Here is a 26,874-nt window from a genome sequence, read left to right as displayed (position 1 = left end):
GGCAAGATTCCTGTATTTCATGTGCCTTCCCTTTCTCAAAAATCTGCAAAATGGAATTTGAAAAACTTACCTCTCACCCCTCCCCCCCCCCTTAGAATTGCTGTGAAGATTGAAGGAGAAAATCCATACAAACAAAGCATTTAATCCATTCCTGGCACATAGGAAGTGCGCTGTGAGACTGTAGATGTTGTTTGTTATCATTTTGCTATTATTATGGCACCAAGCGAAAGAAGAAGTGACAATTCTGACAGACAAGCCAGAACAATTAAGGCAGACATACCCAGGGCTCCCGGCTCACCTCTCCTCCCTGCCGCCCTGCTGAGTGGCAGCCACTCAGCGCATGGCTGGCACGGCCAGGGTGAGGATGACTCATCCTGAGCAGGCTGTGGGAGATAAGGTGGGGAGCAGAGCCCGGAACAGAAGTGAGTTACTTTGGCATGAGAAGACAGCGGGTAGGGAGGGATGAACCCAGCAGACTTTGTTGTTACACCTCCACCGTTGTTGGCTCAGCTTCTCCAAGGAGGTTCCGGAACCTTAAGTGCAGGCTTTGGTGGCTCTCCACAGCAGGAGGGTCACACAGCTCATTCCTGCACAGCATCCACGGACTCTTAGTTATCAGCACCAACTGAAATAACAGCCACCGGTTTACTCTTACCTAATCTCAATTGTCCCCGCTATCATTTCTCAAGAATGATAGGGGAAGATAGGGAGCCAAGAAGAAGCCAAGGATTACTGGTGAAGGAAGCTGCATGTTCATAGTCAGAAAACTTCCTGGGAGAAGGAAGGTACCATTAGTCATGACCAAACACTTTCTGTGTGTATGTGTGTGTGTGTGTGTGTGTGTGTGTGTGTGTGTGTGTGCGCGTGCGCGCACGCACATGCATACACACCAGTCTCCAGGCTTAGGACTCAGGGCTTGAGTGCTGTCCCTGAAGTTTTTGGCTCAAGATTAGTACTCTCCTGCAATGAGTTGAAAAATCCCCAGGATAAAGACCACCAACTCAAAAACCGAATCTTGATTAGAAGGAAATTTATTAGTAAAAGGTAATTTGTCAATAGCCAATTTTAACTGGCCGGGACTACTCCTAGGTATTGGGAACCCAGAAGCAACCCCGAAAAGCAACAAGTGGGAGTTTTTATGGGGGTGTCATGTACATGGAATCTCTCCAACTTCCCTGTGTTTTGCAAGCCAAGCAAAATACAGAAGCAGAATACAGAAGCTAAATATCTGGTTGTCAGAAAAAAAAAATGTAGGTGCCAGGCCTACCACTCAGAATACAATCGGCTGCTCACAAACTACCTCCTGTCCAAAGTTCTTTTTTAGGGGCTTTTGTGAGTTTTTCTAGAAGTTTCTTGCCATGGCTTCCTACCATCATCACGACCCCTGCCCTGGCTTTCCAGCTCTATCATGGATCCTCTCATGCTGCTGCGTGCCTCATTTTATTTACTTTATTTCACTACCACTTGAGCCTCAAGACTAGTGCTCTACCCCGTGAGCCACAGCCCACTTCCAGCTTTTTTTTTTTTTTGGCAGTTAATTGGAGATAAGAGTCTCACTTTCCTGGGCTGGCTTTGAACCGTGATCCTCAGATCTCAGCCTCTTGAGTAGCCAAGATTACAGCCGTGAACCACTGGCACCCAGCTCAACTTTATCTTTTCTATAGCACCAAATGGCCACAACTCTTATTTTGTATTCAGTGTTCAGATCCCAGTACCGCATCAGCCTGTTAGAGATGTCATTTCCTTCTGTCACAAAGACCTCACTGTTCCCAATGCCTTGTATTTAATTGCATGAAATGTTAACTTTTCTTTATGACTTTATTGGTTTTCCATCTCATGCCCTAGATTGATATGGTAGCTATACATCTCCAGTGATGGAGCCTCCATCCTTCCCCCTCTGCCTCCATCCCAACAAATGCAGCCTGATCTCAGCATGGGGACGATAAAAACCAGGAAGGTTTGTGAGTGTATCATTAGTATGACAACCCTAATTCATCTCATTTTGCCTAGGATGAGGCTAAAAGGGGTGGGGGGTGAAACACTTGCTCCCAGAAATGTGCTTGCATTTTGTTGTTGTTGTCGTTCATGGGGCTTGAACTCTGGGTCTGGGCACTGCCCCTCAGCTTGTCAGTTCAAGGCAAGTGCTCTGCAACTTGAGTCATAGCACCACTTTAGGTTTTCTGGTGGTTTATTGGAGATAAGAGTCTCACAGACTTTCCTGCCTGGGCTGGCTTTGAACCATGATTCTCAAATCTCAGCCTCCTGAGTAGCTAGGATTATAGACATAAGCCACCAGCACCTGGCTGTGCTCACTTTTTTGAGACTACAAGTGAAAGCTCAGTATGGTATGGGAGAGTTTCTGACTTGTAATAAAATTCATTTCACTAACATTTATGAATCATCCTGGGTAGGTCTGAAGGAAGAAGAGGTATATGTGTTATGCAATAGTTTTCAATCAACGAGATGATAAGACAAAGATGCAAGCCACTGGTGTGATTGAATAAAGACAAAGCTTGGGGATGGGTGCCAGGGAATCATGCCTGTAATCCTACCTACCCAGAAGTCTGAGATCTGAAGATCAAGGTTCAAGGCCAGCCTGGGCAGGAAATCCTATGGGACTTATCTTCAGTTAACCACCAAAAAAGTGAACCTGTGGCTCATGTGGTAGAGCGTCAGCTTTGAATAAAAAAGTTAAAGGATAATACCTAGGCCCTAGGTTCGGGTACAGTACCAACACATACACACATACACATATACACATCCCACAGAGCTCAGGAAAGCTCATTCCTTTGCAGCAGGTATCAGACCCTATGAGGCAGGCATGGGAAAATATTACCTTCATTTTCCAGATGACAAAACTTGCTTACCTGCCTGAGAGTTTAAGTGGCTTGTTTATATTGTCACAGAGCTAATAATTAGCAGGTTAGGGTCTCCTAGTTGGGTGATCTTTTTAATACTCAACTCTGCCTACAACCAGCAGGACCATGGAGCTCCTAGAAAAGCCATTTAGGAATGCTTGGGAACCGTGTGAATGGACAAGGTGGCATTTGACCCGGGAATGAAAGAATCCAAGAGATTTCAATCAGAGAAGAAATGAAAGGAGGAGGAATATTCTAGAAATAAAGGAACTTTATGAGCAAAGTCATAGAGCAGGATAAAGAAGAGCAGACTGAGGGCAAGATTGCTCAGAGGGGAGACTCCTCCCTGGGCCCCCCTGAGAAGCTTAGATAAAGCAGGGGGAGAGGCTGAAGTGTCCCCCACTGATAAACAGGCTCCACCCAGAGGCTAAGAGTGTGTGGCCTGGGAAAGAGGGGATAGAGTGGCAGAAGTGCCCCTTCTCCAGGACCTCTGGGCTGGGGTGGGGGCAGGAGGGAGGCCTGGTCCTGAAACCCAGTCTTCAGATCCAGCATCTAGAGAAGAGCCAGGAAGAATTCTGGGAGTCCGACAGAAGCAAAGGAGATGGCAAGTGGCGTGGAGAAACTTCCGGAGCCAGTTGCCTCGGATGGGGTGGGCTGGCTGTGTGTGAAGGCCCGGCCCCCACCACAGAGGAGAGAACATGGAAGGGGGAAGGCAAGGGAGGAGAGAGGAGAGGGAGGGGAGAGATGGAATATTCTGGGATGAGGCTCTTTTGAGGCCCACCTGGGACATTTCTCGGGATGAAAATGTAAAGGATGTGATGTCAAAATGGGGTAAGACCATTGGACCCTCCTTCCTGACCCAGCTTCTCTTGCCTCTGGCTTCCTCTTTCTCTCACTTCTAGGATGGTGGGGACCAAAGTGGAGAAGAGCTGAGAGAGGAGAGCCCTGCTACTGGGATGGCTCTTCCTCAGAGCCAAGAGGTAAGTGGCTTCTTTCTGATTTTTTCATGGGGCTTGCACTTTGGGCCTGGGCACTGTCCCTGAGCTCTTCAGATCAAGGCAAGTGCTCTATCACTCTTGAGCCACAGCACCACTTCTGGTTTTCTGGTGGTTCATTGGAGATAAGGGTCTCACGGACTACTTTCCTGCCCGGGCTGGCTTTGAACCTTTGTCCTCAGATCTCAGCCTCCTGAGTAGCTAGGATTACAGGCGTGAGCCACAGGTGCCTCGCTTAAGTGGCTTCTTTCATGACATCAGGATCATGTCGTCTAGTTGTAAAGAGCCACGCATGCCCACACTGGGTGATCCGTCCTCAAGAGAGGTGGCTTCCTCATCTCCCTGGGTTCTAAAGAAGTCTGGGTTTAACGGAGCACATGCAGAAATCTCTCTGTGCAAGGGAACCTTTTTCATCCCCTGGTTCTTCTCACAGGTCTCTGCAGAGGAGGGACGGCCCGCTGAATGGAGCCAACACAGGGCAGTGACCAGGAGGGCGCTGATCACTCTCCTGCTTTTGGGCCTGCTCATTGGTTTTTCTGTACTCTGGTTCTATGTTTTCTGGAGCTGTGGTCCTCGTAAGCATGATCATGGGATTCCCCACCTAGGAAGTCTCCCTCAGTCAGAACCCCTGGTTACTCGGCTCTTCACCCTTCCTCCTTCTGGGATCCTACTTCAGGCCACTAGTCAGACCCTTTCCTTCCCACCCATCCCTTCTCCGTTCCTCCCTAGGCATTTCTTTTCAGCCCCTTGGGGGAGCTATTGTTCCTTTCCCTGTCCTCTCTCAGCTCGGAGCTGTTCCCCCCACAGGCCCCTGTGAATCACCTGTGTGTCTGGAGCTCCTGACTCGCTACCTAGCCTCCGGAAACACCAGTGCGGCCCCCTGCGAGGACTTCTTCAGTTTTGCCTGTGGTGGCAAAGCCAACGGGACTAGTCATGCTTTTCAGGCTCTGGCAGAAGAGAACAAAAGCAGGCTGCAGAGACTACTAGGTGAGGAAAACAGACTGCCAGATTTCTCTGTGCCAGTTGGGGGGCTGAGCCTTGGAGGGCTACGACTCTCTCCAAACTCTCTGTGTCATTTTCAGAGCAGAAGGTTGGAGATACTGGGGGAAAAGTGATGGGGGGGGGGTGTTCATTATTGGTGGTGTATAAGGGGCAGCTGAGTTGGAGCAAAGCATATGACAGAAGAGAGATAAGCTATAAGCTAAATGGAGATTAAGAATATTTCTGGGTAGGTGGAGTCTACAAAGAAAATGGAAACAATAGTCAGGTCGGAGAGGAAAAGTCGAAGGAGAGAGTGAACCAGCTAAGAGGCTGGAAGTTGGTGGGTTGAGGTGAGGGCTTGGGAATAAAAACATAAAAGATAGGCAAGTCCTATATCCCAAGGAAACCTAGATAAAGTATTGATGGCACAAATGGGATTCTTTCCACCTTTTTATGGGGAAAAAGTGGGAAAGAGGCCATTTTCAGTTCAAGCACTGAGATGAAAAAGAAAATATGCAGATGTGTTCTCACTGGAATAAAAAGATACCAGGAAGACGGGGAAGAGGAGGTTAGATCTTAGCAGGTAGATGGCTAAGATGGATGTGTTTTGGGGTTGTTGTGTTTGTTCATGTTCTGGGTACCAGTAATAAAGGGAGTTTGGACTAAGGGAGCCCTCCCATTTCACCTCTTTACCAAACCTATCCATATGAGTTTCCTTCCCCGAAATGCTCTGAAGTTCTCTGGTTTACTGATTTTTTTTCAGACTTCTTCAATCATCTTATACTTGTCTTCTATGTCTACCCTTTCTCCTTTATCTACTTATTCCTGTTTCTTTCCTTTCTTCTATGTGTTTTCCTGATTGCTTTTCTTATTTTCTTCTCATCTATTGCCTGCACTGCTTCTTTCTGTTCTTATCTTTCCATTAAGTTGATCCTTTCCAAATTGAGTTGTGCTCCCATTTTCCTCAAATGACTCTTTCCCCTTCCTTTCATATTGAGAACTTTCCTTTCTTACCACTGAGCTCCTTGATTCTCACCTCTTTTGTCTCTCTACTGGCCTTCATTCACTCTTGTAATTCTCCCACGCTTCCTTTCTAGAGGCCCCAGGGTCTTGGCACCCAGGATCTGGGGAGGAGAAAGCCTTCCAATTCTATAAGTCTTGCATGGACACAGAGGCCATTGAAGCTGCAGGGGCTGGTCCCCTTAGACAAGTTATTGAGGAGGTGAGAACAGCTGGGATACTTTTCTGGTTATAAAACTCACAGGACCCATGTCTCTTTCTTAGTGACCCCAAAGTTGGAGCAGGAAGTTTGCTCTGTGAAGAATCAGACCCTAGGGTGAGAATTGAGACCGAGAAAGGGAGATATAGAGACTTGGAGGGAGCAAAGGGCTCAAAAATTGGGAGATAAAAGCTGTGAGGGAGAAGAACAATCAGGACAATGGGGTGTGAGTCTCACACCCCTCTGCTCAGCTCCATCTCGTCTCTTCCCAGCTTGGAGGCTGGAACTTCTCTGGAAACTGGACTTCCTTAGACTTTAACCGGACGCTGAGGCTTCTCATGAGTCAATATGGCCACTTCCCTTTCTTCAGAGCTCATCTTCGACCTCATCCTTCCCCTCCACACACACTGGTCATCCAGGTGAGGGATGAACTGGCAAAACCACCCTTGAACATTGCCCTACCTCTAACTCTAGTCCGTCCTCTCTCAGAGGAAGGTTTCAGGATTGGAGATAAGACAAATATGCAATTCAGACAATAACTCTATCTTAGGAGAACGTGATTGCTGGGAGAGCTAGGGACACTAGGAGGGGGTGGGAGGAGGAGCAGCAAGGCCAGTTCTGGGAAGATTGGAGTAGTTCCAGCCTACCTTCTTCCTAATCTGGATTTCTCCTGGACCTCGAACCAAGGGCTCCAGTCTCTAAGATTTTCCCCCTCATATTTACTCTTCATTTTTGTCAGAGAGGCCTTTCTAAACAAAAGGATAATGATGCTATTGTCTCTGTTGAAATGCCTGCCATTTTAACGGATCACAACCAGGTCATCAAGATAGGGTCCCTAATCCTCGCAAAGCTTTGCATGTTCCCCCAGCTGATCCCCTACGCAGTTCTCTACTCTTATCTCCTAACACATCCTTTCTCCCCCTTATATCCTAAGCTCTGCTGACTCATATAAGCCCCCAAGAATATTCCTCCTGACTATGGTGATGCTTATCACTTTGCTTGAAATAATTCCCCACACTTGGCCTAGAAGATCCTTGCATGGATTCAAATGTTGGCTCTGAGTCTCTTCCAGGAAGTCTTTCCTGACCATCCCCCAGCTGTGAGCTAAGTCCTTGTGAATTAGGTCCTTGTGCCATCTCATGTCCTCCAGCGCTCAGTGTTTGACACTCTGATTTGAAGACTGTGGGCCAACTCAGAGCAGGCCGCTGGAGTTCCTCCACCCCAGACAGCTAGCTGCCCTCACAGGGGCAAACGCTTCAGTAGTGTAGCCACTACCAGTGTCTTACGTAATGGAAATGTTATATATTTGACCCTTACTCTCAAGACTTTTACAACCTTGAGAGATAACGGTTCTTTTCACAATAACTGATCATCAGTATGAAATGTTCCAAAATTCAGTTTTAAGGTATAAGGTTTAAGTAGTGTAGCCTTTGGGGATTGGTTCAGATCTGAAATGGCTGAGGAATGGCTCAAAGAGGAGACCTTGAGTTGAATTTTGAAGCAGCCTTGATTTATTCTGGTGAAAATGAAGCTAAAAGGTACTAGAAGGGCTACAGGGAAATTGAGTTAAGAGAAGTACTTGGAATGCTGTGATTCCTTTAAAACAGGACAATGGCAAGACTGGTCTTGGCATAGGGTAGGTGGGATCCAGTGGAAGAAAAAAAATAGGACTGAAAATAAGGGCTTGGGCCTGATTATTGCTGGCCTAGAAATCCAGGGAGACTTGATAATTATGGATATACTACGGGTATAAAAGAAGAATGAGTGTGGCCTTTCAATGTTATGATGGCTGTGGATAGAGCTTATGTAGAGTCAACAGCTTTGGAGGCTAAGCTGAAGGTATTGAGGCATGGAAATAGTGGTAGAAATAGAAAGGAAAAGCCAGAGATTGGCAGTTCGTCCTAGAGGTAAGAGTTCCATGTGTTTCTGGAGGTCTTGGGGACTGAATAAAGGTGCTGTGGGAAACCCTGAAGGAGTCCATTTTTGTTTGGTGAGATTGGAATTGTCATCATGACCTCAAAGTCTGAAAGATAGAATGGGCTGCAGAGGGAGACAGTGAGGGACTGGGGTAGAAAGAGAGCCACGAAAGAGTAAGAGCAGGGAAGAATTAGACTGCCATTGATGAGGTCACAGGAAGAGCTTCAGGAAGAAGGCACCATTATTGATTCCCAAGATTTCTGAGCTTGGATTAGGAATAGGAAATGAGAAGATACTCCTGAAACTTGAACATAGATTTAAGAGTTATAGGAATGAACATAGACTGTATGGTGTTAAGGAAGGAAGGAAAGTTAGGAAGTTAGAACCATGGGCATACACACACACACACACACACACACACACACACACACACACACACACACACACACACACACACACACACACACACACACACACACACACACACACACAAGGGCATACCAGGGCTAGACCTAAGGTATGATGTGTGGAGTACTTGGTTGATGGTAGGGAGCAAAATTTAGAGAGGGCTCTCTCCCCAACACAAAATGTCAGGAAAGAACATTTAATGAATATTTGTAAAAAACAGAAATCAATACAAAAATAGAAATCAGTATCTGTGAGGAACAAAATTTTAAATTCTTATTGTGGATTTTTGGGGGGGAGTCGGTTGTGAGGTTTGAACTCTGGGCCTGGGTGCTGTCCCTGAGCTCTTCAGCTCAAGGCTAGTCCTCTACCACTTGAGCCACAGCACCACTTTTGGTTTTCTGGTGGTTAACTGGAGTTAAGAGTCTCATGGACTTTCCTACCTGGGCTGGCTTTGAACCCTGATTATCAGATCTCAGCCTCGTGAGTAGCTAGGATTACAGTTATGAGCTAGCAGCGCCTGGCTTACTGTGGATTTTTTTAAAAATGAATTTTCCCAAATGGACCAAAATCTTTATTTTGAAAATACTTATAATAAAAAATAATGACAGTAATTTACAGGAAAAATGACAAACATCTTGTTTTCTGAGTTTTGAACACTTCTTGGTTATTGCATCTGGCATGGATATGTTACCTTCCTGACCCTGATGTAACCCTAGCACAGGGAATAGCTTCTTCTCAAACACTGACTGTGTCTCTCTCTTGCTGAACATCTCCAGGCCAGTTATAATAGCCACACGTTTTCATGTCTGTATAATGGCTTCGTGTTTCCACGCCTGGACCCTTTCTCCACACTCTCATTTCTCATCCCTCCCGTTCTTTGTACTTTTGCTCCTTCTCTGTCAGCTTTATATTGTGCTCTCCCCCAAGCCATTTCCCTGGTGCCTCCCCTCCCTTCCCACACCTGCCCTCTTCATCCCCCATGCTCCCCGTTTCTCTCCAGTCTCTCTTGTGTCCAGATAGACCAGCCAGAGTTTGACATTCCTCTCAAGCAAGAGCAGGAACAGAAGATCTATGCCCAGGTAAGATGGTGGACAGACAAAACCCTGCCTTCGGAGACCAGGAGAGAGGCAGCCGGGGCTTCTGGTGGCTTTCACCATGTCTGCTCTTCCTCCAGATTTTGCGTGCGTACCTGACATACCTGAATCGCCTGGGAACCTTGCTGGGAGGTGACCCCGAACATGTGCAGCGACACGCTTCCTTGTCCATCACCATCACCTCCAGGCTGTCCCAGTTTCTGAGGCCCCTAGAACAGCAGCAGGCACAGGACAAGTTCTTCAATAAGATCACTATTGATCAACTGCAGGTGCCTGAAATGGAGGCTCAGACTCTGGGCTGATGATCTCTCTTGGGTTGTTTTTATTTTTGCCTTATCTCCTTCCTCATGATGCTCTTGATTCCTTTCCATCCTTAGCTTCTTTTTCTGGCTCCATTCCTCCTCCTCCTCCTCCTCCTCCTCCTCCTCCTCCTCCTCCTCCTCCTCCTCCTCCTCCTCCTCCTTCTCCTCCTCCTCCTCCTCCTCCTCCTCTTCCCTTCTTCCCTCCCTCCCACTACCAACACTCCTTTTATTCCCTCTCAAATCCAGAGAGCAGCCCTTTCCCCTGCCTTCTCCCTTCCTTCCCCTCTCTCCTTCAGCTTTATGTCCCTCCTTTAAGGAAATGGCCCCTGCCATCGATTGGCTGTCCTGCTTGCAAGCAACGTTTACACCGATGTCCCTGACTCCCTCCCAGCCCCTGGTGGTCCATGACCTGGACTATTTAAGAAACATGTCACAACTGCTGCTGAGCCACAGGTTTGCTCAGGTGGGGTTGGGCAGGTCGTGGGGCCAGGAGGAAAGTCAGAGGACACATGAGTCTCCGCTCAGGACCAGGGTTACCTTGGCTGAGAGAGACATAGGATGGGGAGGTGGAGATGGAGAAGCCTGGGATGATCTAGGGGAGAAAGCATGGGATGCATTTCTTACCTTTATGGGAAGACTCTGGAACCCTCATGGGAAAGACTTTCTAAGATGAGTTGTGCTGGTGTGAAGGAGTTGGGTTCAGGGGAGTGTCATAATGTAGCTGTGTGTTGGGCTGGAGAGTCTGTCAGCCCTGTGTCCATCATCTGAAGATTGCAGCTGATTTCCAAGCACTTGGACTCATGGTTCTCCATAATAACTCACTGGCAGGGCAACTCCTAGTCATCTTTTATGAGGGAAGCAACAGAACATTCACGTGGATGCCATCAGATTAAAATGAGGCTCCCTGATAGGAGAGTAGCCAGAGGGGAAAAGGGAAGTCGCAGGCCTCAGCTTTGAGGTGCACCAGGATGTGTTGATTCACTTAGATTCATCCGTGTGCTTCACTGTGAGTGCAGCCTTTAGCCCAGGTGTTTCTCTTTATACAGTTTCTTCTATCATTCCTTAATCCGCAGCAGAAAAGGGTGTGTGCATGACCCAGGCTATTTTGTAAGCATAAATACAGAGGGGCTGCCCTCAGGATGACTGAATCCACAGGGGTGATCGAGGGACAACCCAGAGCCCTCAGCTTATGTGGGGGTCTCTTTTGTCTCCATAGGGACTGCTTGCAGAGCCACATGATCTTCGGGCTAGTGGGGATCCTTTCCCCAGCCCTGGACAGTAAATTTCAGGACGCACGCAGAGAGCTGACCCAGAAACTGCTGGAGCTGACAGAAGGACCACCCATGGTGAGGAGAGGAGGGGGTGGGGCCCACAGACTTTTCAGATGGTGGCCGATTTGGGGGATGTGTTGCTGAGGGAGGAGGGGAAGAGGGCATAAGAGTAGAGGACCCCCCCCCCAAAAAAAGAGTAGAGGACCCCCGCGTCTGGGAATTCCTTGGAAGGTTTCAGGATGGGAAGGCAGCAGGTAACTTGAGAACCAGGCTGCCTTTAGGAACACAACCCCTGACCAACTCTGTTTCGATTTTTTGCTGAGTATGAGGGCTTCAATGTATGACTGAAATGATCAAGGACTGTTCTTTCTTTGTCGTCATCCTTAAACTATTTGCTCAGTTATCCTGAGCTTTATGATTGAAGGGCCTGAGTTCAACCTTCACAGACAGAACAAACAGAGCAAACAGTGAATGGAACTTCATTCTAGTTAGTGATTCCCCCACAGAGGAGGTGAATTCAAGGTCACTATTTCAATGTGTATCACACAAAAAATGGATCTCTGAAGCAGTGGGATCTACTGGATCATGCATGAACTTTGTGGTAAAGATTTTAATATCTCCGAAAAAGGCACTGTGTGAAAATATGCTTTGCTAACTAGGATCTACTGGATTTATTATAAGATGCAGAGATACGTTGCCAGCAAGAACCTTAAAATCCTAAGTACTCAAATACAAGTAGAAATATCTAGTAAATCGGATATATCTTACTGGGTGCCAGTGGCTCATGCCTATATTCCTAACTACTCAGGAGCCTGAGATCTTGAGGATTGCAGTTCGAAGCCTGCCCAGGCAGTAATGTCTGTGAGACCTTTATACCAATTAGCCACCAAAAAAACAGGAGTGGAGCTTTGGTTCAAGTGGTAGTGCTAGCCTTGAGCAAAAAAAAAAAAAAGCTTAGGGACAGCGCCCAAGCTCCAAATTCAAGCCCCAGAACTGGCACACACAAAAAAATTAGATACACCCCAGCCTCAGTGAAGGCCTCAGATTGTAAGGGGAAAAGCATTTTCTTAATATTAATTTGTAGACCATTACTCAACTTTAAAGAAATCTAAATGTATCTGTGGATTCGGGGAAGGGAAATATAGCAATCATATTTCCAGAAAGTAGAATGTAGTTATTGCCCATGAAGAGCTTAACATGTCCTAGACATTTCCCTAAATTCTCCGGTCTGTTAACCAGCTTGATTCTTAAACTCCCATAGGGTACAATGAGCATCATTTTATCTTTGTTTTAAAGGGGAGGAACGGATATGCAGTATTAAGGAAGCTGACCATGGTAAAATCCATAGTAAATGATTAGAGCAAGGGGCTGAACCATGACAGTCTGGCTTCAGGGTCTGTGTGTTTCCTCCTGGTGCTCTAGATCCTTCCACTCTCAAGGCCTTCACCAGGAGGGCCTGGGGCAAGTTCCCAAGGAACCAGTCTATCTCTCCATCAGAACCCCAGCTTCTCTTCGTGGGCTTGCTGCAAAATTCCAGGCAACAAATAGCTTCCTGTAAATCCCAGCACCCATGGCCTGATGTCATGTCTGGGAAGGTGTCAGAATGCCAGTGCTGAGACTCATGCTCAAAGAATGTAGGAGGCCCACAAGTCCTGAAGCCACCACCTTTCCATCAGGGCACAGACTTGCCCTTGGCCTTGAAGCTGAATCAAGCTCTACCAGCAAACCGTGAGGGTGACCTTAGAGAAAGCACTTCACCTTTTGGAATAACAACAAAACATGAGAGATGATGATGATGATGATGATGATGATGATGATGATGATAGCTGATCTCTCTTGGCTAGTCTCTGTCAAGAACTGTATGTAGGGCTTAGCAAAGATTACTTCATTTAATCCTCTCAGAAATGTTTGAGTTTTTAATCCTATTTCACAGGTGCAAATAAAGGTGCACAAAAGCTAGGTAACTTCCCTAAGACCACATTGCTCACTGCTCATAAGCAAAGTGAAGGAACAGGCTCCAAAATAGATCTATTTTGGCCAATGTGGCTGTTTGTAACCAAAGGATTGAGAAATACACGAAGGCTCCAAACATTGGCTTAGCAAACCTTTCAGTAAAGTACAAGACAGCAAATACTTGTTGCTTTGCATTTTCTGTAGCTTGAGTTACCAGTCACTGACTGCTCCTAGCACGAAGTGCTTGGTGCTGTGTTCATAGAGAATTCTAGGAACAGGTTCCTAAGATAGGTGGTTGGAGTAGTTTGTTTTGTTTTGTTTTTCTGCAGCAGGTAGGATTAGAAGGAATATCTAGAGGGAGGAAGGAGTTTCATGGTAAAGAAAAAGGTAGCATCTCTTTGTAACAGAGAATAGGGCTAAAAGTTGGTGAGTTTAGGAATGTCCCTCGTGGTTGTGGCTAAGAAGAGGTGACATGTGGCTTGCATTCAACACTGGGCCCACTGTTGCTGCTGAAGCCCAGCTCCCAGTGTCAGAAACAGTGATGGAGCAACTGGAGTGGAGCGCATGGGACAGCAGCCAAGTGGGAATGAGGCGGAAGAAGAGAGCCGGGCTGGCAGGTCACAGTGAGGACTCTGCTTTCCAATGCACAAAACAGGGATGTGCAGAGGAACACACTTGATTTACATCTTAAAAGAAGTTCTGAGCCGGGGCGCCAGTAACTCAGGCCTGTAATCCTAGCTACTGAGGAGGCTGAGATCTGAGGATCAGGGGTCAAAGCCAGACTGAGCAGGAAAGTCTGAGAGACTCTTATGTTCAATAAACCACCAGAAAACTGGAAGTGGTACTGTGGCTCAAATGGTAGAGCACTAGCTTTGAGCTGAAGAGCTGAGGGACAGTGCCCAGGCCCAGAGTTCAAGCCCCATGACTGACAAAAAAAAAAAAAAATTCTGAAGAGAGGCACTAGGATTTCTTGGCTTACAGTGTAAGAGAGTTTTGGGCATCAAGGATAACACCAAAGTTTGGGGTTTGATTTGACCAAACTTTTTGGTTCTAGCCAAATGATAGTCTTTTCACCACATTCTTCCAAAGGAATTCTAATTTATAGGATCTTTATTCTAAAACCTTGCTAGGTCTCATTATCTGGATTTGGTTAATTCTGAGTCAGGTTTTTTATGAAACCTGTAGAGCTGGGTTTGGGGAAGTAGAAAGATTTCATATTTGTGATTGCTATTTATATTCAACCCAACATCCCAATTTATTCAGGTAATTGAAATCTTTGTTTCAAAATTCTTTTCTATTACATTTCCTTTACAACCTTGGGCGATTTTCAATTTTAATCAGTGTTTTTTTCAGACTACTGTTAAGATGCTGAAGGGAGAGCTTGGTTCAGGTTATTAATGACATAAATTCCTCAATTCATTTGTGTGACAAATGTTTATTGTGTATTGACTACTAGATGACAGGCTCATCTCTAAGCATTTGGGATATAGCGCTTGGCAAAATGGACAAGCATTCCTACCTTCGTGCATATATATTCCAGTAAAGGGAGAAAAAGAATAGATTCAATAAAACATATAGAGTGGTGTTAGACCAAATCAGCAAAGGAAGTTCGAAAGAATGTAGTCATGATTGTGGGAAGATCAACAAAGTCATCTTAACTCTGAGTCATTCATCATTGCTGTTTATTTAGAGGGACAGGAGTCCACTCACATTATACTATCATTTAGCATTGATTTTACATTTAATTCACAAAGACGTAACTTGTGGTGTTAGCTGATGTTAAGATAATGCCAACAGACAGTTATTAGAATGTTCAAAGCAATGTTAATGGAATTCCAGTGGAATTCTTTGAAGGTCCATTTTCTCCCGGGCAGAAGGTAGAACAGGCATTGTTCTCATTTTTACAACTGGTATGTCCAAAGCCCAGAGATGTAAGTCAAACATTCACACTAGCTAATATTCTGTTTAAAGGACGAATTGTGGTGGCCACCAAGGATGAAATTAGTGTATAGATATATTTTGTTGGGTTTTGATCTAATTTACAAACTCTGAATTAATTGCCAACATTTAAAGATCAGATGGCATGCCAGCATTCAGAATTCTGCCCTGCGAGTGCGTGCATGCGCAGTGCCAGCTGATGCTGCCTAACCTTTTCAAGTGCCCAGAAGATGTCTGTCTGTGTGAAATGGATGCACCTCATTTCAGCTGGGGGTACTGAGTCCCTTGGGCCTTGTGCTTTGATGTCAGCCCACTGCCCTTCGTTATCACATGCTGCTATTTTAGTCTGTGGTTCCTAGTCTCTCTACACCATAGTTTAAGGAGTCTATTACCTCAACATTTTTATTAGTTTGGTATTATTGGTATTATTTGTCCTCAGTGATCCCATTCTGAACCTTAATAGTTATACGTTGTTCAAAAACCACTCCTTTACTGATTCCTCCCCGAACTTTGTTTAGAACATTAAGGATTTCCCACAGGCCTGTAGACCCTAAATTCTACTTTACCCTCATTAAAGATTGGCCAATTGTTACTTCTTCCCAGACTCTAGGAATTTTTCATGATTTCTGTCATTTTGGGGGGGGGGGGGTCCGGTCGTGGGGCCTAAACTCTGGGCCTGGGTGCTGTCCCTCAGCTCTTTAGCTCAAGGCTAGCACTTTACCACTTGAGCCACAGCACCACTTCCGCCTTTGTTCCTTTTGCTTATGTGGTGCTGAGGAATCGAACCCAGGGCCTCATGCATGCAAGGCAAGCGTACTACCACTGAGCCACCTTCTCAGCCCTTCCATCATTTCTTAATTATTGTTGTTCATGGTTTGGAAGTGATAGGCATTTTTTTCAATGCTCTAAAATGAAACCACTGAACTCTACTGTCTTGCATTTGCAATATTATTTCCATCCTTTATAAGATTTTTTCCTCTGGTTGTATCTTTTCTTTTCCTTTTCTCTTTTTCTTTCCTTCCTTATTTTGTTCTATTCTTCCTCATTTTGTTCTCTTTCCTTCCTCTCTCTCTCCCTTCTTTCTTCTGTTTTTCTCTTTTGTTTTTCCTCTTTTCATTCTTGTGTGCATGCACGCACGCACACACACACACATACACATCACTGTTGAATACTCCATCGCTTTGTGTCTTGAGGGAGAGATAGCAGTCGTCATAGCCTGAGTGGTGTCTATTATCTTGAGTAGCCAAGTCCCACTGCAAAGGATGTTGAATAATGGTTCAGTCATTAGCAAAGGGGAAACAGCCAAGAGTCTGGGGTGTGAAAAGGGCTGAGAAGTCCTCACTAGCAGGCTCCAGGGCAAACCCTGCTTGTACTCTTTGCTGCTGCCCCACATGTAGCAGCAGTAGAGAAAAGGTGTTCCTGGCACCAAGCCTGTTGGAGCAGTAAGGATGCTGAAATTGGCCACTTGAGTCAGTCATTGCAAACGTATTTCCCTTCAATTCCTGGTTTCTAAGGTCCAAATAGCACATTATAGAAAGGCCTGAGATTGGGAGTCAAGCGTGGTAACTCTGCTGCTTTTGCCCATTGACCTAGTGTTCTACTAACCGAACCATGCCTCCACCCCAGAAAAAAGTCCCTAGTTTCTGTTAGAAAAGATGTGAAGAGACCTTATGGTGTAGGAAGCAGAACACACAGAAGTGAATGGCTATGTCCAAAATAATGTCTCACTGGCAGGCTCAGGACAAGCGTCTCCTTGTTACCCACTACTGCAATGATTCTCCATTCCTGGGCTGCTCCATAGACTCACCCCTGCACATCTTAAGTCAAGCCCTCTTGTGCTGAGGACATTAGTGGCACCCTCTTCACCACCTGGCCAACCGTTCTTTGGTTTATAAATAAGCTAAAGGAATAAAGTGTTACAGCTTTATCTCTTTTAATCTATATTAATATAACTGTACAGCTTAGTACCCATAAGCCAGCTCCCTGGCTCCTCTCCCCTGGCTCTGTTCACACTAGGTCATCTATGAGCTTATCCCTCTACCAACTCTTCAGATCCATCCAAGTCCACTACTGAAAGCTTCCCCAGCATCTATTTCCAATCTCTGGGCCCTGCTGTTAGAAAACAGAGAGATAAAAGAGATAAACCCACAAACAAACATGCCAATGGCTCTCTTGCTGCTCCTAATGGCCTCTGTGTTTATGAAGCTTAAACTTTCCAACTTCCCATCCTAGTTTCTTGGTCTGATTTGGCCAAGTTTAACTGTTTTTTTTTTAATTATGCACTTTGTCATTTGTTGCTGTTTGCTCATCTCATAGCAAATCATATAGCATCTGAAGTCCACTTTTATTGGTGATTTTCTTCTCCATAATAAGATGTTCCACCCACTTGGACAGTGTGCATTGGCCATAGTAGAGAAAGGACATTACAGTCATCAACTTCTATTTTGAGCAAAGGATTATAGGAGGGTAGGTCATCCCCGGAGCCGTGTATGTGTTGGGTGGGATCAGAGTTTGGTTTCCCCTCCTCTTTTATCTTTTTGGTCAGCTATGGGGCTTGAACTCAGGGTCTAGCACTCTACCATTCTGAGCCACAGTACCACTTCCAGTTTTCTGGTGGTTAATTGGAGATAAGAGTCTCATGGACTTTCTTGCTAGGGCTGGCTTCAAACTGAGATCCTCAGATCTCAGCCTCCTGACTAGCTAAGATTGTGGGTGTGAGTCACAGTGCTCAGCTTCCCCTCCTCCTCTTCATAGGAACCATCTGATCTTCAGAGGGATGGCTCCCAGGGCTCTTGCATTCAAATCAATAGGCAATGAATAAGAAAATTTGCTCCATTTGTCTCAGTCTTGGAGGAGAGGAGGAAGAGGAGGAGGAGGAGGAGGAGGAGGAAGAGGAGGAGGAGGAGGAGGCGGCGGCAGCAAGCTTCTTCCTGGCTGAATAGCAGTGTGTATCAGCAGAGGAGATGATAAATGGAGATAAGCCCCAAAATCCCACTAAAGGGTACATCCTCTGGGCTAAAGTTCTAGACAAGACTGTCCTAAAAAAAAAAAAAAAGCGAGAAGAGAATCCTAGATAGCATTCATTCATTCCAGCTTTGTCTCTACAGCCAGCCCAACCACGATGGATGAAGTGTGTGGAGAAAACGGGAACTTTCTTTGAGCCTACGCTGGCAGCCTTATTTGTTCGTGAGGCATTTGGCCAGAGAATGCAAAGTGCTGTATGTGAGAACTCTTCCCTCCCCATGCCCCTCTACCCTTCCCACCACACACCTTGACCGGGCTCTATGGCCTGTGCCCTTCAGTGGCATGCATGGCTGGGAATCTGGCAGTAGGGAACGTCTACCTAAAGGCAGAGCCCAGGGCTCAGCTCCATCTATTGGGCAGCATTATTCAGCTACAGGACATGAAGTATTCACAACACACACTAATTTGGGCGCGTCACCTGGCTTTCCTGGTACTGTGTTTTTTCAACCATAAAATGAGAAAATAAAACTCCTTGACCTTTAAGACTCCTCCCTGTTTGTCTACAACTTTTGAATAACACATGATACAATATGAGCATAGGATGATGATGACAGAGTATCTAGAATGAGTATTTTGTGAGAACCTGCCATATAGGCTGCAGACTCTTATCAAAACAATATATTTTGTATGGACTGATTTATTTAGTTCTTATTATCATCCTGATTTTATAGCATAGAGAATTCAGGCACTTATAGGCTAAATAACTTGGACAAGGCCAATACCACACTCAGGATTTGAACTCAGGCAGTCTGGTGTTGTCACTCATTCTCTTCCTTCAAGAAAGCTACATGCATAAGGTTAAATGGTTAGGAGATCAGGAAGTACACACGGAGACTAAGCTGAGGAGGCTTCAACTTGTTGGACAGCAGAATTGCTCAGGGAAATGAAAGAGAGGGAACATCTGCCTTAAGGAGGAACGTGTGCGGGCACGTGCCCAGAGAGCAGAGAGGAACCACAGCCTCTTTTTCTTCTGCTTTCTGAGCAGTTGACCTTCCTCAAGAATAAGAAATCATTAGCTTGAGCTCTCTCTACAGCAAGGAGCCATCTTCCTGGTCTACTCTTGGGGGAAGCTGCTTCTGCTTCCCTTTGTGCACTTAGAGTTGCCTTTCCAAATCCACAGCTCTAGGAAATAGACCTTCCTGTTTCCCCTGGTCTTTCTGAGCTGCTCTCTGCTAGCTCCTTGAGCTCAGGCATCTCTTGGGACAAGACTGCTTCCAGAATCAGGGGTTGTTGTGCAGGGCCCAGATGATGCCAGTCCTGACCTTGCCCTCTCTCCACCTTTGTACTCCCCGCAGGCCACAGAGTTGTTCACTAAGATCAAGGATGCCCTCGTCCTGTACCTCAAAAAGCTTCCCTGGATAAGTGAAGAGACCCGGAAAGAGGCCCTGGACAGGGTAAAACTAGGAGTGCGGGCCAGTGTGGATATGTTTAGAGGGTAGAGAGCAGTGGATCAAGAGACAGTGATAGAAGAGAGTCCCCCCCCCAAAAAAAGAGCCACATTATACACACATCCCAGAAGATGGTATTGAGGGCTCTGAGAGACTCATGGCGAGTACTAGGTTAGTACCACCTTTGTGTCTCCCCAGGTCACCCAACTGAAGGTGGAGATGGGGGCCCCCCAATGGGCCCTGAAGCCAGATGTGGCCAGCCAGGAATACAGTGATGTGGGTGCTTGCCCTTTCTGCTTCTCCACCACCTTGACTTTTTGCCTCCCTGCCTATGGATGTTTTGCTAACCAACCTCTTTCTTGTCTTGGTGTGGGCTGTGTCTTGTCAGAGAAGACTGACCCCTGCTTGTGCATGCACACACACCTGTTCTCTGTGACAGGCCTATGTGTATTTATCTGGCTGCTGCTGCACTTGAAGAACAACTACACTGTGTTATGTTATGATTGTCACCTCCAGTAATCTGTGGCTGTTTGTGTGTAAGAGCCTATGTGCCCATCTGTATCCGTTTCTGAGAATCTAAGTCACCTCCTGCCTTCTCCTCAGATACAAATCGGACCCAGCTTCCTGCAGTCTTTACTGAGCTCTGTCCGGTCTCTTCAGGCTAGAAATGTCCAGAGTTTGTTGCAGCCTTTCTCCTCCCACAGGTATGAATGCAAGGGAGACGGACACTCCCTCCCAGAGATAGCCCATCGCTAACAAATAGGAAAGGGACAGGAGCTCTGATCCTGGTTAGGGGAGACTGTGTATATGTTGGGGGGCAGTGAATGATACAGCTATGCCTGTGTGTGCTCTCCCCACAGATGGCAAGTGTCTCCCTGGGCAGTCAATGCTTATTATTCCAGAACTGACCACGTGCTGGTCTTCCCAGCTGGCCTTCTCCAACCTCCATTCTTCCACCCTGACTACCCAAGGTATGGCCATTCTATAAGAGTGGGCAGAGGGTTTCTCAAGAAGACTCACATGTTACAAAGGATGGGATTGGTGGTTGGAGAGCTGGGGTAAAACAATGTTGACGAATGCTAGACAGGCTCTTGTTCCCTAGAGCGGTGAACTTTGGCGCTGCTGGCATCATCATGGCCCACAAGCTCCTGAACATCTCCCACCAGCTCTGTGGGTAATGGGACCACTGGGAAGTGGGAACCACAGGGAACCCAAGGGAGGATCTCAAAGGAGGTTATAGAGGGAAGAGGAAGATTATTCAAGGCCTCTCCAGGTGGGGCAGTGTTCCTGGGAGCTCTATCAGTCTGGGGTACTTTTCCATGTCTTTCCCGCCCCCCCCCATTCCCTACCCCTGTCCTCTACCAGTTCATTCTGATTCATTTTCAACAGTACTCCCTGGAGGCTTCCAAGCCTGTGATCCCCACGCCCTACAGGAGGTGCTTCTGTGCTTGGAGAACCATTATGCCGCCTTCCCGCTTTCCATCAGACCTTCCTTCAACAGCTGCCACCCTCTCCTGGAGAATACTGCCGATATGGTTGGACTGGCCATTGCTTTGCAGGTGCGTCAGTGACCGTGACCCATTTTTGCCAGCAGACTAGAAACTGTCCTCAGCTTCACCTTCCACGATCCCCTGGGCCCAACCTGGTTGTGTCTCTTTCTGCCTTTCCTATCCCCTCTGAGAGATCCCTCAGCTGCTCTGTCGATCCTGACGAGTCCTCTTTCTTCTGGCTCTGACCGGGGTGTCAGTACATTGCTGAAGAAGGCCCATGACCTGGTTTGGGGTACTGGGTAGCAGGCATTCCCAATGCTCATGGGTCTGAAGCTTAAAGGCAAGTCTCCAACTCATCCTCTTGTGCAGGCTTACAGCAAGAGGCTTTTACTGTACCGTGGGGAGACCACCCTGCCTGGCAAGGCCTTCACCCCACACCAGCTCTTCTTCCGAAGTTATGCCCAGGTATGCAACTGCTACCCACCCCCCCTGCAGCTTTCTTCAGTAAATCCCTTATCACTGGTGCTTATGGTAGTGTATCTCTAACATACCCTGCCCACATAACCCCACCTGCTGCCATAGATGTCATATTGTCAACCCCTTTGGAGCCAGCCTGCACACCATGACAAGTATTTCAACCCAACTCTAGCCACTTGTGCCCTCCCTGCCTCCCAAATTAAGAAGAAAAAAATTTCTCTACTTCCGAATCCTGCCATGAGAGAAGGCCAGCTGTTTTCTTCTCTGGCACCTCAGAAACAGGTTCCTACTAACAGGTTGATTATTAAATTCCTCTCAGAGATCTCACCCCCAGGAGTGGTTCCAAGTCGACAGAACTCCTTTCGGAGCCTTGTACCCCTTGCCTCAGTTCCTTAACACAATTCCCTCATGGGACTTTTCCATTAGACTATAGATCAGGGCCTTTATGAATGGTGGAATTGCACTCTTCAGGCCTTCCACACTCCCAGTGCTAGATTAAATGATGCACATGTGAAGACTTCTCCTTGGACATCTATTTCTGCTCCCCGTGGAGGCCTCTTTGTCCCCAGTGTCTGCCCTGCCCTGTCAATCTTACCTTCCTCCTCAGGTGATGTGTGGAGAACTCAATGCTCAGGACCCTCGGGACACTCATAGCCCTCCCAGTCTTCGAGTCAATGGACCCCTCAGCAACCACCCAGCCTTTGCCAGTAATTTCCATTGTCCGCACGGTACCCCCATGAACCCCTCCAGCCACTGCCAGTTCTGGTAACTCGACTATCCAAGAGACCACAGGCACCTGCACACACCTGTCAGGTCATAACCAGGGAGTCGGAGACATTCTTTCCTCTTCAATAAAAGCTGGCACTTGGCATCTGCCATCTCTTAATGGTCTTTCCTGTTATGTTCTATTCCTAGAAGTCAGAAAAGATAAGAGGGAAATGTGCCAAGAAGGGCTCCATGGGCACAAGTGGAAAAAAAAAAAAAGAACCAAGGATTGATGAGCTGATGGGTCTGAAGGTCAGTTAGTGAGCCAAAGGCCGGGCAATTAAACAGAACAAGTTAGAGACCCAAGAGTTTACACTAAATCTCAGAAAGCTATCTCTTTTTCTTTTCAGAATTGTATTGCTATTTAATTGTTGCTGTCTCCTCTCACTAATCTGTTGTTTTGGACAAAGCTGGTCTGGTGTCTCTGGCCGTGGGACAGGGAGCTCTGGGTGGGGACAGCAATCAAGCAGTGGCAATGGCGGCTGTTTCTGCTGTGGCATCCTGGGGCCAGGTGCTTCATCCAAGAGGCAGGGAGGGAGGTGTAAGTCCTTCAGGGGAGGGGGTCATGGCCTGGAGCCCATCCAGGAAAGGAGAGTCAGTAAGCCATCATGAAGCGGAGATAGACATCGAGGTCCTCGTTTAGGAGCCAGGCCACCACCTCAGCCTCAATTTCTCTTATAAAAAAACCATGATGCTGGCCAGATTAAAGCAGAAGGCTAGATTGAAGAAGTGGTCTCGAACAGCTGCTGTTTTTGAGATTGTGTCTTCCTCTTGCTGGGCCATATCTATCATCTGCCACAGCTCACCCACAGAGGAAGCCACAAAATGCTCTTCGAACTGTTCCTGGTCTTGTTCTGGAAATAGGGAGAGGAACAAGGATAGGCAGTCCCAATCCTGACCTGCCCGGACCAGAAGGGGGAAGTAGTAAAGGTCTTAAGGGAACATGAAGGATGATGTGTTCTGCTACATCTTTGACCTTGATCAGAGGTCAAAGATACTCCATCCAGAGGTCTTTTCTGATCTCAGTTCAACCACAACCCAAACACACACAGACACCTGCTTCTAACACTAGTTGCCTCTTCCAAAGGGTTCCACTAATGTGGGGACCGAGGAACATTTTCAAGCAGCCGAAAGACAGGGACCCTCCTGCTAGACAAACACATTCATGCTCACCCCTCAGAAGCTGCATGTAATGACAGGTAACCCAAGGTGTGCTCTGCACAAGAACACCTGCTCCAGACATTTCACACTTGGAGAGAAGGGAGCTGGAGTACTTCTCACTGTACAAACCCATCCCATGTCTCTCCTCATGTCTCATTAGCTGCTAGGGCTTGACCTCAAACAGATCTGATCCTTACCTCCTCCAATCTTTTGTCTCCCTCTTCTCCACCTACCTGTAGAGGGCATGTTCTCTTTCTGGCTCCTGTCATCGGGGTCTGGGCTGCCCTTCTGAGGCTTCACCCCCTTCATCCACAGCAGCAGCAAGATGGCTACCAGGAATGCTGCCCTGCAGAGCTGGGAGCCCAGGGAAGTCATGGGCCTGCCCACCCACCTGTTGTCTCTGGCCCCCAGGCCCCCAGTGCCTAGCAGACTCCCTCCCCACCTCCCTCCCTGCCCCTGTCCCCGACCTTACCCCTTCCCAGTGGTGCTTTCTCCTCTTCTCTTCCATAGGACCACTGACTTCATGTGCTCTATGACATCACAGCCATGCTGTGACCCGCATTCCGACTCACTGCGGCATTCCACAGCCAGGCAGAAGAATGAGCAGTAGCCAGTAGTAGATGGTGCAAGTTTTTAGGAAGATGAAAACTAAAAGAATTTAAGAACTTGCAAAAGACCTATACATCCAGTCTAGTGTTAGATTCACATAGCCACTGGCATTCCAAAATCAACAGTATTCTCACACCTATTATACCAATGAGGAGATGGAGGTCCACAAAAGGAAAGATTCTCCTGCTAAAGAGGATGTCGTTTACCAAGGATAGGGTGAAGCACAGGAAGGAAAGAAAAGGCACAGACTTTGTGTAATCATGAGAAAGAGAGAAGAGAGGAGCGTGGGGTGGGGGGTGAAGAAGGGAGGGAGCGTGAGTGAGAACAGAAGCAGACAGATACACAGAGTGCATGTTCAGGGGCAGAGAGCAGATGTTTTACCCCCAAGCAGAAGCTATTTTCTCCTCATCCTTCCCTAGTGTTTCCCCTTTCCTGTTCTAGCCTTTGCCTGCCTGTCTCTTCCAATCAAAATACTTTTCCCTCTTATTTCATACCTTCCTGTACTCCAATACACAGGGGAAAAAAGTGGTTACAGATACATCTCCAAGAGACAAAGTAGTGCTGGAAATCAAGAACCTAAACCCTAAAAGATGGAGCTGTAGAAGGTCTACTCCAGTCCCTTAATACCCATGCTGTCATAAGCCTGGTGAGCATTGGCTCATTAGCTTCCTGGCAGAGATGGAAGGTTGTGATTTGGGGAGCAGGATGAAGGGTCTTCCAGGGAAAACCGGAAGCAGCGGTACAGACCAAGAGGGTCAGCTTGGCTGCTAGGGATGGGAGGAGACTCAAACCAGCTCTGCTTTCTGTGTATATCGTGTCTGAAGGAAACACACAAATACAGGGGCAAGGGTATGTGCAGAAACATGGACCCTTCCCAAAAGAGGGAATTATGAAAAGTGCATGATGTTGAGATTCCTTCCCACAGAGTTTACCCATGCTAGCTGGCATGCTCACAAGGGGGCCAGCCCACATACAGCAGAAGGCACCTCTTATTTCCGTGTGAGCCAAGTCAGGTGACAGGGGACTTGGGAGTGGTACAGGAGGGGTACTTAGGGTGGGGGAGGAAGGACTCAAGCAGCTGGTGACCTTCCTTACCCTACCTTGCACTCACTGACCTGCAGATCCAAAGAACAAGCCTCTTACATGGAAAAAACTACAATCACTAATCTCCTCCTGGCTATTTTAGGGGGAGGAGCCTCGGTTCCCTGGCAGGTGGAGAGGCCAGCTCTGTAGGTATGAATGGGTAGGGCAGACACAGGAGGTACAGGCCAGAATGGAAAGGACCAGACTGGACTGACACCCTCGTTAACTTCCACCTCCTCTCCATTCACCTGCTTGGTTCCTAGAGTGTCCTACTAGGTAGATCTTTGCAGGGACCAGTAATTCCTTAACACATCCCTCCCCCCTTATTATAAAAGCATAAAGTATTATTAAAGTATCCTAAGAAACAAAAACCTTAATTTCCACCAACTACGCAATGATCATGGCTACTCATGTAGGATTAAAATGAAATGTGGCAATCCCTTTCCTAGATGTCTGGGGAGCTGTGGAGTGATGGTGTAACAATCAGAATGTCTCCTCCTCCTTGGTTCTATGTCAGAGTAAGAGTCAAACTGAAAGGTCTCTGGGGCCTGAAGGCTGAGCCAGGGGCCTCATCCCCCTCCCCACCCACCCCCTCCTGCTCCAGCAGAGAGAACCACCTGTGGAAGACAGGCTGTAGGTGTGCTTGCTGTGGAAAGTGGAGGAGAACTGAGTTGAGGGAGAGAGAGGAAAGATAGAAAAGATCAACAAGATGAGAGAGAGGCAGAGAGAAAAGTCAGAGGGGGAAGAGGGGGGGTACAAACTTCTGTTCTAACAAGTTGTTTCCCCTACAGGTTCCTTGTGTCTGCCCTGCTGGGAAGGACTGAACACCCAGGAATGGGGGGGGAGCTCTGAACATTAGTCCTTCCTGGACCCAGGGTGGCTAACCCCACGCGCCGGCTCTGTGCGGCTCTGACCAGGCCAACCTCTTTCACCGCAGTCCCTCCCTGCCCCACCCCCCTGGAGGATCAGCTTTATGGGTTGGCAAGGGCTCCTTCCCCCGACCTGTGGGGCTTATCAAGGCATCTAAAACCCCCACCTCAACGTTATCACTCCCTCCATCTCCTTAGACTGCAAGTCCCCAGGCTTCAGAGACCAACCTCCCGGTGAGGCAGAAAAATGTCTCACAAGGTGACCCCCTCCCCCCTCCCCTCCCTGTCTCAGGCACCTCCTCTTCTTTTCCTTGGCTTATTTATTTTCTCTTCAATTCTTGTCCTTCTCCAAAGGTTATATTTTTGTTTACCCCTCCTTCAATTTTCACAGGGGAGGCCCAAAGAAGACCCCAGAGGAAGATTCCTCACATATCCCAAACAAGTCTCTCCTCTCGATGGCCAGACGTTTCACAAGCTGTCACAAGGTCTGGAGAGTGGTTTACTGGAAGCTGAGATGGCACAAGTCAAAGCCAGTTCATTGTGCCTCTAGTCCCCAAGTTGGGGAGGAGGTGATCAAGTTCCCTCTCGGAGCATAGCCTTCTCACTCAGAAATCAGAGGACTTTTCTTGCCTGATTTCCATATGATCACTGACTATATGCTTCCTTGAAAACAATCAGAAGGAAACACAGGAGCCATTCGTGTGATAACATCACACAAGAGTGTCTTATTACTCATTCCTCTTGCTATCTTATTCCTGGACAGGGTCCCAAGATTTCTTTGCCTCCAGCAAAACACAGGGCCCTGTGGGGGAATCCCCTGTGGTACACATCCCTGGAGACCTGACAGTTGGCGCTTCTCTGGGCAAGGGTGGAGGGAGTCCTCACATCCAGGGATAGCCTGGATGGTATAACCCTTCTTGGGACTGAGATCCCCGGTGTAGCTTTGAGAGAAGCAATCGGTGGGGTCTTTTGAAGGAGACCATGGTGCCTTATGAACACCTCCATGTGACAATTGCTAGCCCTATGGCAGAGGCGAGGAGAGGGAGGTTCAGAATACTCACCTAAACCTGTC

The 26,874-nt window shown here is 47.2% G+C and overlaps 2 protein-coding genes across 3 annotated transcripts; one reads left to right on the top strand and one right to left on the bottom strand.

Moving 5' to 3' along the window:
* The first annotated feature begins 3,311 nt into the window (after positions 1–3,311).
* Kel (Kell metallo-endopeptidase (Kell blood group)) lies at positions 3,312–22,186 on the top strand. Of its 2 annotated transcripts, none has more exons than XM_069996936.1 (19): positions 3,312–3,462; positions 3,761–3,838; positions 4,287–4,428; positions 4,661–4,840; positions 5,932–6,056; positions 6,326–6,472; positions 9,395–9,457; positions 9,553–9,741; positions 10,091–10,227; positions 10,991–11,120; positions 18,044–18,154; positions 19,256–19,354; positions 19,547–19,624; positions 19,952–20,052; positions 20,209–20,319; positions 20,436–20,518; positions 20,738–20,907; positions 21,208–21,303; positions 21,923–22,186. In XM_069996936.1, exons 1-19 carry the CDS (start codon positions 3,460–3,462, stop codon positions 22,082–22,084), a joined length of 2,205 nt encoding a protein of 734 aa, XP_069853037.1. In that variant the 5' UTR covers positions 3,312–3,459; the 3' UTR covers positions 22,085–22,186. The 2 variants fall into 2 exon arrangements, with proteins under 2 accessions (XP_069853037.1, XP_069853035.1); XM_069996934.1 differs by having other exon boundaries at positions 3,457–3,507; positions 20,451–20,518.
* A 231-nt stretch (positions 22,187–22,417) lies between these two features.
* On the bottom strand, positions 22,418–23,770 carry Llcfc1 (LLLL and CFNLAS motif containing 1). The gene is made up of 3 exons (XM_069996937.1): positions 23,714–23,770; positions 23,475–23,595; positions 22,418–22,934 (listed from the first exon to the last, which is right to left on the bottom strand). The coding sequence occupies exons 1-3, from the start codon at positions 23,747–23,749 to the stop codon at positions 22,756–22,758; spliced, it is 336 nt and encodes a 111-aa protein (XP_069853038.1). The 5' UTR covers positions 23,750–23,770; the 3' UTR covers positions 22,418–22,755.
* Positions 23,771–26,874: the final 3,104 nt, after the last annotated feature.

The sequence above is a fragment of the Dipodomys merriami genome, unplaced genomic scaffold, assembly GCF_024711535.1.
Source record: "Dipodomys merriami isolate MVZ:Mamm:240054 unplaced genomic scaffold, mDipMer1.0.p SCAF_5, whole genome shotgun sequence".
NCBI classification, from domain to species: Eukaryota; Metazoa; Chordata; class Mammalia; order Rodentia; family Heteromyidae; genus Dipodomys; species Dipodomys merriami.
The sequence above is the reverse complement of the archived record's forward strand: the minus strand, read 5'-3'. Positions and strand labels throughout refer to the sequence as shown.